Source organism: Aquila chrysaetos, chromosome 9, assembly GCF_900496995.4.
Source record: "Aquila chrysaetos chrysaetos chromosome 9, bAquChr1.4, whole genome shotgun sequence".
Classification (NCBI taxonomy): domain Eukaryota; kingdom Metazoa; phylum Chordata; class Aves; order Accipitriformes; family Accipitridae; genus Aquila; species Aquila chrysaetos.
Genome location: NC_044012.1, coordinates 1,792,408 through 1,805,547, shown reverse-complemented (window position 1 = coordinate 1,805,547; position 13,140 = coordinate 1,792,408). Strand labels below are relative to the sequence as shown.

Below are 13,140 nucleotides of genomic sequence, written 5' to 3'. Positions count from 1 at the left end.
GGCTCTCTGAGGAGCGCTGGGCTGGGCTCTGCGTCAAGCCAAGACTGCAAAATCTGGAGTGATTCATTAGCAGCAAAATGTCTAATTAATATTAGAAAGTGCTTAAACCACGTTCTGCTACTGGCAAGGAAGAGCCCACCAGCATCCCCCACACTGCTGTGGCCCTGGAGACCGAGCTTGTCTCTTCGGGCTCCTCGCCTTGACGTTTTTCCACAGGCACTTCTGAAACCTGGAAAAGCCACTCCAGCAGCCAAGAAACTGTTCAAATGAGCAGCTCCAGCCTGCTGGGTCAGCAAGCACTTTCCACCAGGAGCAAATCACTTAGCTGGTACCGTGGGAGCCCAGCCTTGCCTGAGAGCATTTACCCGGGCGAAGGCTGTGCCCCACGCAGGGGGATGCTTTGCAGCGTTTGATCAAGACTCTGGAGGTCCCAATGAGAGCATTAGCTGCCACCATAGCAGGAGGGTAAAATAATCCACTTTTTGCTTCTCAACAAAACAGATTCCCTTTCAAAGGGATGTTTTGCTGTTTCTCGGTATTTTCTGCTGTGAGGCACTTGGTCTGCAAAAGCACCGTGTAATTGTGAATGGGAGGTGGCAGGGACGTTCGCAGACCCTTCTGCTGTGCTGTGCCCTGGGGAGACAGAGTCCTGAGTGTCCCCGCTCTCCTGTCCTTCAGGGACCACGTCCTCAAGCTGGACTAGGTGTGATAATACGCAAAGCAGGGCTGAGGCTTTCTCTTCTGACACCACAGCTGTGCACGATGCTTCTCCTAATGCCTCCTGTGTGCTTCCAGCAAAGCATTAGTACACTGTCTGCTTCTATCTTCATCTTTTGCAAGTACCCTTGTGAAGGGTGGACCTGGCCTGAGCCCAGGCTGTCCTCTCCACGCTGCCAGTGCCTGAGCGGGACCAAGGGAAAGGTTGTGTTTGAGGCTAGACTCAAGTCCAGGGCACTGGCATCCCTTTCCTGCTGCTTTTCCCCACTGCTAACATGCACGAATGCTGCCATGCCAAGCATTACCAGTGCCAGATCTGCCCAGCTTCAATCCTGCCCAGCAATGCAGCCAGGGAGGTCCTGAGCGAGTCTTTCATATCGCAGCTGCAAACAGCAAAATCTGCTCAGTCTGATGCTCCCGGGCCAGGCTGTGTTCATGACATTGGTAGACTGCGTGGCTTTGGTTTGCAAACTTTGCAGCGCGTGTCCTCGGATGTCCTGCCTCCCATCTGCTGGGGCGGCATGGCGAGACGCTTGGGAAACACCTGGCACGTCCCTTCTGGGGAGCTTTGAACACAAAGGAATAGGTGTATAAATAATGTGGGGATGGTGAAAAACCTCCCAGAAGCCAGGAAAGGCTGTATGACAATTTGCAAGTCAGCGTGGTGCCGCGTCGCTCTCGCGTCATCTCGGCGTGCCGGTTTTCGGCTCACGGAGCCGCAGCTGAAGCTCATGTCGCAGCGCAACTGGCACTGTCGTTGCCGCAAAGTTGGCGACACGTGTTACCAAACAATCTTTCATCTCACCGTTCTTCCAGGCATCCGAGTAACATCTGTCGCCGGTGAGCAGGGATGTCATGTCGGCAGCGGCTGTGTCTAGGGTGGGCTCCTCCTGGGGTGCAGCTCCCGTGTGCCAACCTCTCCTCAGCACCCCTTTGCAGGGCTGAGGTCTTCACTTAATGAAGCCCGGTGGGTTAGACCCATTATGAGGGCAACACTATCACCATTCATTGGGCTTTTCCAGCAGATCCTAAGACAGTCTGCATCTAGACTGGGCTGAAGTCACCGTTCTTTGTGATTTACCTGAAAAGTCTCATTTTTTCCTGCATACTTCTGCTATCTCAGAGCTTCTCCAAGCAGCTCAGCATTTCATTTCTCCAGCCAAAGTGTTCTCTTGGTCAATAGTTTGTTCAAATGTTTGCTCGTGACACCTTTGATGTAGAAACATTACTGTGTTTGCCAGGAACAAGCTGACCCATGGGCAAGGGTTTTGGCACAGGAGCTCCAGGGCAGATTTGCTCCTGTAGCTCTGCTCTTGGGAGCAAAGAGGCTCTTGTTCAGCACGTCCTGGGAAAGCAGCTCAGGCACTGCATTAGTTGCTGTGAGATCTTGCCACTCGGCGAAGGAGGGGCACAAACTGAAGCCTTAGTGGCAGAATCACAAGGGCTCTTTCATCTTTGCAACAAGTATTTTGCAACTTGAAGGACCTCATTGCAGAAATCTCTAGGGTGTGAGTTTGGAAATAGGGTCTCCGTTGCAGCATGTCTGCTTCTTAGAGTTCATTTGGGCAAGGCACCTACAGTCCGGCGGCCATTGCCAAGTAACTATCTATAGACAGCCCTTCCCTCTAAATAGATCTTACCCAAAAGCCTCATTTTTAAAACACAGGTAGCCTGGAAATGGTCTTTTATGCCTTTCACTTAGTGGTGTGCTTCATGCCAGCCTGGTGTCTCCAAGGGCTGAGCCATGGGTCAGCACGGCATGGTGCCGGCTGAGCCAGCAGGACGATGGAGATGGCCACAGCTTGCTTTGAGGTGCTGAACGGGCAGCCCTCGGCAGCTTGATGGGGAGGGCTGGCCTGGCCACATTCCCCCCCTTGCTGCTCAGAGCTGTGCCGCTTGAGCCAGACTGCTGCCTGTTACACACACACACACACACACACACACACACACACACACGCCAGGTTGAATGAGGCTTTGGGCAACCTGGTCTAGTGGAAGGCGTCCCTGCCCATGGCAGGGGGGTTGGGACTAGATGATCTTTAAGGCCCCTTCCAACCCAAACCATTCTGTGATTCTACATATATAGATATACAGAATTGTCTAAAACTCTGGCAAAGTGCAGCCCACCCCCAGCTCAACCGGCGCAGGAGCCTGTTCAGTATGCAGCTCAGCAGAGCCTTTAACATTTCGCAGAACAGATGCCCACTGAGCGTCTTGAAACAAATCCAAAGGTAGCGGTGACGGCTGCTGTCAGGGAAACAATAATCCCATGGCCTCGCCAGCATCAGCTGCGCCGCAGCACCGGAGCTGAGCCACGTGCGACGGAGGCTTCTGCCGCTGGCTGCTTTGTCTGATGAAAGGAGCTCGGTCGGAGGTGGCCCGGGCAAGCAGAGGCGGAGATGTGGTGTCAGAGACCATAATCTTCTCATCAGCCAAAATCCCCTTCCCTGCACAGCTGGCTGCGAGGAAGGAAATACCGTTTCTGGCTCCGTGCTGCGGGAAGCATCTGAGCACGGGCACGGCTGTCCTGACCCTGCTGTTGCGTGCTGCTGGGGTGATTCCTGTACCGAAGGGAGGAGCAAGGGAAAGGCTTTGGGAGCGAGGATGGAGAAGTGATGGGGTGCTCTTGGGGTTCACCATTCCCAAGCTGAGATTGTCTCACTGCTGCGAGCTCACATCATTCCTCCTGAAACCAGAGTAGGAGCGGGCAGCTCCGGAGGCAGGACGGGCGCGAGGCTGGTGTAGCAGGAGGACGAGGCATATCTCCGGGCTGGCTGGGCTCCTCTCCGGCCGCACCAGCCCTGGGGCTCCCAGCCAGGCTGGACACGTGGGAGCCCTGGCCTGAGGTGTTTAAAAGGCTTGCACAGTGAGGAGAGACAGCCAGGCGATAGTAAGGGCAGTTGTCCCTGTTTCATACAAGATGAGTGGTGGTTTGGGAGCAGAATCACGCAGGTGTTGAACCCGCTGTTTGCTGAACTGCTTCCACCGCGTCCCTCCTGTCCCCGCACTGATGCACTGGGTGCTCCCTGGGAGCAGCCGGGAGCCACGGGCACAGCCAACTGGAAAGGAGGGTCGGCAAAAAAGTGGTTTGGAAGGTGATGTCATCTCATGGGGGGCAGAGCTCTGTTCCCCACCGAGATGGGCACAACCCTCGCCACGGGCCCTCGGTGCAGGGCCAGGTTTGGAAATGATGCTCTTAGCACTGTTTAACGGCAGCATGTGGGGGAGAGTCATTAAGCAAACGACAGCATCCTTTTAACTAGTCTCCCTGGCCCAGGAAATCCCCGCTGGCCTGGGAGGCAGCGAGCACTTTGCTGTGCTGGATGTGCCGGTGCACACGCCGTCTTGATGTGCTCGGCTGGTAGCAGATGGCACAGGGCAGAGGGTAATGTGGCTGTCCTCGGCGGACGGCGGTCCCCCGGAGCGTGCTCTGTCCTGTCAGCGCGGGAAGTGACAGCAAGACCCTGATGCTCGGCTTATGGGAGAGAGGAGACGGAAAGAAAGAGACGGGGGGAAATTACAGAGCTCGTCCCAGAAGCTCACAATAATCGCAATAATAATGCTGTCCACCCGCCACGCCGTGCTGCTGACGGGGCTGGAGGGATCCACGTGAGAAGCAGCGACGGCGTTTGTGGGGAGCACAGGGATGGAAGGTGAGCGGCGAGGAGGGGGTGTCCCCTGCCTCTCCATCCCCAATCTGAAATGACCCTTCCTCCCGGTCCTGGCTGCGTGGGGAATGTCTTGGGGGGTGACAGCTTGGGGAGCACGTCTCCTTCAAAAAGCACGTTTCGCAGTTGGCAGTGGCACTTCTCTGAGTGTGAGTGCACGTCTCCACGGGCAGGTGTGAGCAGACCCTGCCAGAGCTGGGAAGGCAGAGGATGGCCGTGCAGGGATGCTGGTGGTGGCCGCGCAGGGATGCTGGTGGTGGCCGTGCAGGGATGCTGGTGATGGCCATGCAGGGGTGATGGCCGTGCAGGGATGCTGGTGGTGGCCGTGCAGGGATGCTGGTGGGTGATGGCCGTGCAGGGATGCTGGTGGTGGCCGCGCAGGGATGCTGGTGGGTGATGGCCGTGCAGGGATGCTGGTGGTGGCCGCACAGGGATGCTGGTGGGTGATGGCCGTGCAGGGATGCTGGTGATGGCCGTGCAGGGGTGGTGGCCATGCAGGGATGCTGGTGGTGGCCGTGCAGGGATGCTCAGGCGGGCTAGCCCTCAGCCAGCCTGGTTCCAGCTGCCACCCAGCTGAGCCAGCCGGGCACAGTGCCCAGCCTAACGAGCCTGCTCCAGCACAGCACCCGCATCGCCTCGGCACGGCTTGCGGGGCCGGGCTGGATACTCCACACAGTCCTGGGAGCTCAGGCTGCTGCCAGCTCAGGTATTTTGTTATAGTACAGACATGCCCTGAAATCCCGCTGCCGCAAGCGAAGCGCCGAGGCTTCCCTCACTGGAAGTGGGATGCTGAGGTCAGGCAACGCTGGGGCTTGCGTGTGCCGCTCTGCCCCGTGTACGGGGGGACGGGAGTGGGCAGAGACGAGACTCCGGTGACAGGCTCTGCCCTGGCCGTTTGCTTTGCAAACAGGCTCCGGAGAAATCAGCCGTGGCTGACACCTCCCCGACAGACTCAAGGGCACGCAGGGATGTGAATTCAGTCCTTGCTCATTGTAAGGAGAGATAAGGGGAGCGAGTCGTCCGGCAGGCGCAGAGCCTTTCAGCTTTCACATTGGGAGACCTTGGTGCAGAGAAATGTCCTGCCCCCACCCAGGTCTGTCTCATGGACCCAACCGTCCCTAGACCTGTCCCTGGGACCGTTCTCGCCATCGCAGAGCAGGGGAAAATACAAATGTGGTAGCTTTTGTGTGTTTAAATCGTGAAGAACAACATGGGAATTGTGTGTCATTGAACCAGGTCTGAATTCCCTCTCCTCTCCCTGTCTTCTCTGTATGAATAAGCAGCTCCTGATCTCCCTGCCGAAAGCTCATGGCTCTCCGGTCCCCCAGTGCCACGTTTTAATTAATGTTCACTCTCTGGTCCTGTGTCAGTCACACATGCCACAGTGATACCAGGCGCAGAAGGTAGTTTATCACAGCAGTCACGAATTCCTTTCAACCCCGAGCAGCCAAACACCCAGAGAGCCCGAGTTTAAAACTCTCCCACAACTTTAAAATATTCCAGACAGCCTTCGACATCCAGGAGAGAGCCAAGAGCCAGGCAGGCAAATACAGGAACAATTAATCATTCCCTGGCTGAACTGAGCAAGATGAGCTGCTCAGGATTTTGGCATGTGCCAGCTGAGCAGGGACACAGCTCTTTTGGGGAGCAGCCCAAATTTCAGAACTGATTCTGATATTTCATTGCTCTGACACCGTAAATCTCTGGGTGTTCGCTGCCTTTGCACACACCACATGCAAATTCCACGGCAAGCTGGAAATGGGGTTTTGCGAAGCTGCATAGCCGGTGGACATGTCTTACGGTACCTGGGCTGTGGAGCGTGCCGGGAGCACTGCAAAGCAGCACTGGGGAGGGCAGAAGGACCACTGGAAAGGAGGGGAGCGAGGCAGAGGTGGGGTTCAGCGACGTGGATGGTGGGGTGTGCTCATCTCTGCTGGGGTGACACTGTGAGTCCCCCGGAGGAGAGAGGACCGGGGTCCCCACGGTCCCTGGCAGTGGGGAGGCTCTTCCCTGGGCCACCCAACAAAGTCCCCAGGTCTTGACGCCTACCAGAGCCCTCAGAGCGCACGTGGCATGCTTCTTGCACAGCTTTCCCCCAAACCAGAGGTCTAGCAGGTCCTCCTGGCTCAGCGGGCTCCCAGCCACAGGGGTGCTGGGGTCCAGGACCCCGGGCTGTCCTCGTTCCCCAGATTTGGGACACACGCCTGGATGGAGGACAAGGCAAGCGAGCGTGGGAACTCCTGCAGCCCCAGCGGTGCCGGTTCACCCCGCTTTGTTGGAAGCTGCTTTTTCCCACTGCCAATCTCCGTGTCATCTCCGTGTTTGAGCTTTCCAGCCGGCAGTGAAATGAGGTCTGCGAGCGAAGCCGCAGCGGGGAGCGGGCCGGGTGTGTGGACACAATGGCAGCGCGTATCATTAAGGAGAGGATGGAGGCTGACACATGGGGGGGAGAGCTAAGGGCCCCCCTGGTGCTGCCATCAAGGCTCTGAAATGGAAATGCGAGGTCCTCAGCCCCCCCTCGCCCACCGGTTGGCAAAGGCTCTATTAGCAGGATGTGAGTAATCATCTTAAGTAGCTATCAAAGTGCACCAGCTTGTTAAGCATTTAGCCAGGTTGTGCTGACATGACCTCTCTCCTCAATCTTCCCAGCCTCAGCGCGAGCGGCTAATTACCGGATCACACCTGCCACACGCCTTCTCCCCCTGCAGAAAGGACAGGTCGGGTCCAACGTGTTGCTTGGGACAGCCTCGTCTTCCCGACGTCGTCCCCCACCTTTTTTTATTAGTCGTAGCCATGCAGGAGTGGGGGAAAGCCCCCCCCCACGCGAGCAGTGGTGTTGCCAGCTGGAAGTCCCCAGAGCCACGGCTGCTCCCAGGGATGGCACAGGGGCTGGTGGCTGCGGTCAGGGCACGCATACGGTGCTGAAGCTGCTAGGAAAGACCCGCCGTGGCTTTCACAGGCTGCTGGAGGCAGACATCTCATCGCTGGCATGGGTGAGCGGGTGGGAGGAAGAAGAGTCTGGGGACTACGCGATGGGGGCTGAGCAGCCCCGGTGGTGGCAGAGGTCCAGGAGGAGTCATGTCCTACCAGGGTGGGACAACTGAGGTCTTTGTGACTGGTGATTGCCAGGAACGCGAGGAAGGGGCTGAGCTGGAACCTGCTTGTCTTGTGGTCCATGTCGAGAGTGCGCTGGGGAACACGTCCACCTGCAGCAATGGCTCCTATTTTCATTGCTTCCATATTAAAGGACTTCTGGATCCATAGCCTTATTCTTCCCTTTTCCTCCACAGAAAAGCAATGGCTGTCTCCTCTCTGCATGGCCCCAGGAGCAGGCTGTCACGTGGGGAAGGCTGACACGCCATCCCTGGGGTCTCTGCAGAGATGCTCGTGACCATCATGGTGAACGTGGCTCTCCCCACGTGCCAGTTCAGGGAGCCGGGCTCAGCGCCTGCCCTGGGCATCGCCCGAGCATCACATCCACACGGCAGGAAAGGCAGAGGAGAAGCAAGGGGACAGCCTCTGACGGAGCCCGCTTTGCTTTTCAGGAGACACGGCAGCATACAAAGACGGCGTTTACTGGATCAAGGGCCGCACCTCAGTGGACATCATCAAAAACGGGGGTTTCAAAATCAGCGCTTTGGAGGTGGAGCGTCATCTGCTCGCGCACCCGCACATCACAGGTACGCTGCTCTTCCCTGGTCCCCGTGCCGTGCCGAGAAGGGACGGTGCGTGGGAGCCTGGCTCGAGCGACAGCCGTGGCTCAGCGGGTGCAGACGGGAGGCTGCCCGAGGGCTCTTGCCTGGAGGCTCTTTCCCAGCCTTCCCATTAGCGAGGCTGGGTCCGAGTAAAGAGCAGGCTGCATTTAAAGCCCGCTGTTACTTGTCTCCTGGGGCTGAAGCTGTGAAGCCTGTGGCGGGGTGCCAAGTCAGCAGCAGCTCTCATCTGATTTTGGAAATGAGACTATAATTAAATCTGTCCTGCCCTTGTGCATGACCCTGTACGAGGGGATGGAAGCGGTGCCCCCGGCTCCACACCACTCCGTACATCATATTCCTCCCCGTTGACTCTAAATCGCTCAAACCATGGGGCTTCCTGCCTTTTCCTTGGTGAAAAGTTCTGTTCTTGGAAATTATGTCAGCACAAAAGTCCTGGTCTTTTCCTATACTACCATGCCACGGCATCCTCCTCCACATGCTGCTCTTCCCTGCCCACCACTGCTGCTGGCACCTACCAGCGGTGCTGAACCCCTCTTCTACCCCACCCGTGACCCCAGAAATCTCTCGGGTTTCTTCAGGCAGAGGAGTCCTCTGCTCTCTCTGCAGATGTAGCTGTGATCGGGCCTCCAGACATGGTCTGGGGCCAGCGGGTCAGTGCTGTCGTGCAGCTGCGCAAGGGTAAGATGCTCTCCGTGAAGGACCTGAAGGACTGGGCCAGGTAAGATGCCACGGGGCAGTGCACGGTGAGCGGCACAGCACGGGGAAAGCAGGCTCAAAACCTGCAGCATCCTCATTAGGGACACGTCAGGGAAGGGGTGACTGGCAGCAGCATAGCACCTCAGGCTCTGGGGGTGGAGAAAAGACCACAGCTCCAACCAGGAGGTCACCGAGCACGCAAGACAATGGAAATGAATGGGCCTCTCACCCCAAAAGTGCCTTTGATAAATGACCTGCATAGTACGGCCATGTGGCTCCTGCCCCGCAGCCCAGCCGCCAGCAGAAAGCACAGAGCGAGCACCAGAGCAGGGGAAGCTTCATGTTTTCTCAGCAGCAAGAATATTTGCTCAGCTTTTCCCTGGTGCTGCTGCAATCGCTCCTTGCTTGCCTTCCTACCTGCTGGAAGCTGGCCCAGTCCAGTCCCCAGTTAATCCCAGAGACCTCTCCCATGGCGTTTGGAGAGGGGGGAGACACCAGAGCTCACGGACCTTGCTTGGAGTCACCGCAGTACCAATGAGCATGGCACAAAGCAGCTGCCTGCCATCCTGCAAGGTTTCGGCATGAAAACCTGCACCTCCTCGTTCAAATCGGTCAGAGAGCGGCCGAGGTTTCGGGCATCAGCCATGGGAGCATAAGCAGGCAAGAGCCAGGAAGCAGAATCGCTGGGTTTATCGCTAATATTCCATTAGCAAAATATTTAATAGCAGATTCTTTCTTTTCCTGGCAACTCCCTCCTTCAGGCTGCGGATATTTTTGGCAAGGCTGGCGCTATTTTGTAAGCGGCAGGAGCACTTGTTTCATCAGGGGCTGCGCAGCAGCCAATTAAAGATTTCCCCTGGATTTGCAAAAATCACAGTTGGGGGACTGCGATTTAGCAAATGCAAGGAAGATGCTAGCTGGCCGGCTGCTGCTCTGATTAAACAGTTACGTAGTGGGGGAAGAGAAGCAAAGAAACCAAACCCACAGGGGTGGCTGCTGGGGCAGAGGGGCCAAGACCCTGCCAGGGCGTCCATCCTGCTGCCACCTCTGCGCTGTGCACACACGTTAACCCTCTGGCTGCTGGTCATCTGGGACTCCTGCTCCTCCCAGGGCAGCTCCACGGCCACCAGCAGCTTTTGCTTGTTTTCACTGATGTCCTCTCTTGCAAGCTGAGATGCCCTTTCTCGGCCAGGCTCAGCCTGTCCTGGTCGGTATGGGCTCTGGGCTTCTCCATCCAGGACCCTCCCTGGCCTCAGCACGGGGCAGGAGCGATGGAGAGCAGGGAAGGGAGACCTTCACCGTGCGGTGTGATGGCTGCTCATCCCTAAGCCTCCTGGCAGGGACGTTGGTGACCCCAGCAGATCCCTTCGTCCGCCCCACAGGGCTGCGCTCTGCGTGTCACCCGGGTGTTGCTCTGGGGTCCCTGTTGCAGGGCAGGGGGCTGCGCTCGGCCCCCCCACATGCTCCCCTGCCTGCCCCCCTCCCAGGGTGTTCCCCCTTCTCCCTGCACATCTCTTCCCATCGCCGTCCCCAGCTCCGTGGGCAGACACGATGCTGTTCTGCCCGTGCAGAGCAACGGCAGGAGCCCTTGAAACAAAAGCCCACGGAGGGGTCGGAGGGGCCAGCCGCCCACCCGGGCTCCTCCGGGGCTGCTGCTCCCTGCCCAGCACTTGCTCTGGGCATCTCTCTGACTCCCCCCCCCCCACCTGCCTCTCCCTCTCACCCTGTCTCTCCCCTTTATTTTTTATGTCACTTACATTCGTTTGGCCCTTTTTCTCGCACTCCCTGGCAGGAGACACATGTCCCTCTTCAGAGTGATTCATTTTGCGGCTTTCGCCTCCAATCGTGCTTCCCGGCGACAGGCGCCATCCCGAGTTAGAGGCTTCCATATGGCAGGGGGTGCTGGTGGCGGGTGGGGAGGGGGAGGAGGAGGAGGGCCAGGGGATGGTTGAAGGGCTCAGCAGACTTGGCATCTCGCATTAGAGTCAGTGCCAGGACGCTGCCGGAGCTGGGCACGGCCCCAGGTTGGTGACACACAGGCAGCAGAAGGCAGGAGAGCCCCCCCTCCGCGCTCTGCAAAGGGCACGGGGACGATGCTCGGTGCTCAGACTCCCTCCCGCAGCGGGAAGAGCCCCCGTGGGCCGGAGCGCGTGGCTGCGAGTCCCTGCCAAGTCACTGGCATGCACCGGGGAGGTGGCCCACCTGCAGTCTCGCTCCTCAGGGATCGGTGGGGTCCAGCATCCATCACGCTGCTGTGCTGTTTTTTCCCTCCTATCTCTAGTCCATGAGCAGCCCAAAACGCAGCAAGCGATGAGCCAGGTCCAGGGCGCAACCAGGGAGCACAGGCAGGAGCAAAACGGGGCCAGAGATGAGCTATGGTGTGGGGCCAAAGTCCTCCCAGGAGAGAGGGGCAAGGACAGGGCTGGAGGCAAGCTCCGCACCTCCGAGCTGTCCCTCCACGGGTTTGCTGCTGGCAGCACAGCTCCCTGCAGAGACAGGCTGGGAGCAGGCACCCCACAGCACAGCTCAGGATGGGGCTGGGGTCCAGGGCTGAGCCTAAATGGGCTCCTGGGGCATGGGTGGGGGGCACAGGTGTTTCTGCTCAGGGCTGTGGGTGCTCCCAGGACAGCTCAGCCCGTTAGAGGGGCTGCTCTCCAGCCCCCCTCTTCTGCAGCACAGAAATGCGTGACCAGTGAACGGTGCGACCGCTCAGCCCCGCAGCTCTCCCGGGGTCTGCACTGAGCCCTTAGGAGAGAGCCAGGGCATGGTCAGCATTCGGCCAAAGCCACTCACTTGCAACCAAAGCCCTGCTGCCTGGGGCGGCTCGGTTGTACCCCACGTCAGGCTGCAGGGTCCCGGAGCAGATCCCCCCCAGATCTGGTGGTGTTTGTGAGGTGTCAAGATGGGCTCTGTGGGATGGAGGGGCTGGAAGCGCTGGTCTGTCAGCCGTAACGGACTGTGCTTCTGCGATGCAGGGAGACCATGGCACCGTACACCATCCCGACCGAGCTGATCGTGGTGGAGGAGATCCCACGCAATCAGATGGGAAAAGTCAACAAGAAGGAGCTTCTGCAGCGCTTTTACTCAGCCTAGAGCACGGCTTCAGGCCAGGACCGGGGAGCCCAGGGCGTGTTTGGTCCTCCACCGCATCTGTTCTCCCTCTACAACACCACTGACGAGGTACCTGCGGTGATCAGCAGTGGCAAGTCTGGGCTCACTACAGTCTGGTTCACAAATAAAGTCCAAAAAAAGCAGGATTCATCCGGTGTGGTCTCCTCTTTGGCTGAACTGAGCCAGAGCTGCAGGACCACCTTCCTTGTGCAGGAATAATTCGCAGGAGGCTCGGGGCAGCCCTGGGTCTCAAAGCGAAGCGTGGGGTGAAAGCTGGAGGGTCCCGGGCCAGAACGGCCCACCGGGCCAGTGCTGGCAGCAGGCACACGCTGGCCAGAGTTGCTCTATTTAGCCCCATGTAGGGAGTGGGAGGCAGGTGAAAAGCCGACACCACAAACACCTCCACATCCACCCTGAGCTGGTCCCAGCAGCAGCTGCTCGGGGGCAGACAAGCCCCACTGGCCCTCGGTGGGTCTCAGCCCCGTGATGCCAACCCACCGGAGCCGCTCCGTCCGGGTGGGAAGGGCTGGCCAGGCAGCCTGGCTCCCTCGCCTTGCCTTCGTCTGCCTCTCTGGATGCTCGTTCCCATTATAGCTCTGCCTCAGGCCACGTGCAACTCATCGCCAGATGAAATTACTCTGTAGATTAAACTCCTGTCTTCAGCCAGCTGCGGTGATGCCTGGTAATTTTGCATCCTCTCTGCCCTTTCCCACGGACTCAGTGACTTTCCCCATAGTTCGGTTTATAGAGAGGGAGAGCCCCAGAGAGCGAGTGGATCCCCTCACCGGTGGGATCCTGCTCTCCATGGGATGCCCCATAACCTGCTGTGAATCGGTTCCATCCACCTCCCTGCTCCACCAAGCACCACCTCCCATTTCCCTGCAGAAGTGAAGAATAAATAAAAATCACAAATAAATACCAGCGGCGCTTACCAACCCAGTGCATCTCCCCCACCCAGGTGCTCCCGCGCCAGCCGGGCCTCGGCACGGAGCGATGGCAGGGGTGCCGGCACCACCGGGACAGAGCCCCGCCGCGCTGGCCGGTGCCGGGGAGCGTTCCTCTGCCTGCAACTCCCATCCGATAACGGAGGGGGAAAGACAGGGGGAGGAAGGGGCAGGGATGGCTGCCGGGGGCTTGCAGTGTCCTCAGTGTGATAGGAGAGCCATGAAGCCTTGGATAATGCGCAGCGAGCCCAGGGAGGTGGGGAGGAATGGTGTGGCCAGGCAGGAGCT

General features: G+C 58.5%; 1 protein-coding gene across 8 annotated transcripts in view; it reads left to right on the top strand.

The window, feature by feature from the left end:
• Positions 1 to 12,054, top strand: part of ACSF3 (acyl-CoA synthetase family member 3) — a 67,146-nt gene extending 55,092 nt beyond the window's left edge. For 6 of the 8 annotated variants that reach the window (XM_030023901.2, XM_030023904.2, XM_041125636.1 and 3 more), the window contains 3 exons: positions 7,931 to 8,065; positions 8,708 to 8,819; positions 11,773 to 12,054. In XM_030023901.2, the coding sequence (XP_029879761.1) occupies positions 7,931 to 8,065; positions 8,708 to 8,819; positions 11,773 to 11,890 (365 nt within the window). In that variant the 3' untranslated portion in view covers positions 11,891 to 12,054. Of the gene's footprint in view, positions 1 to 7,675; positions 7,866 to 7,930; positions 8,066 to 8,707; positions 8,820 to 11,772 lie in introns of those variants that run through there. The other 2 variants (XR_005933103.1, XM_041125638.1) reach the window with 2 other exon arrangements.
• Positions 12,055 to 13,140: the final 1,086 nt, after the last annotated feature.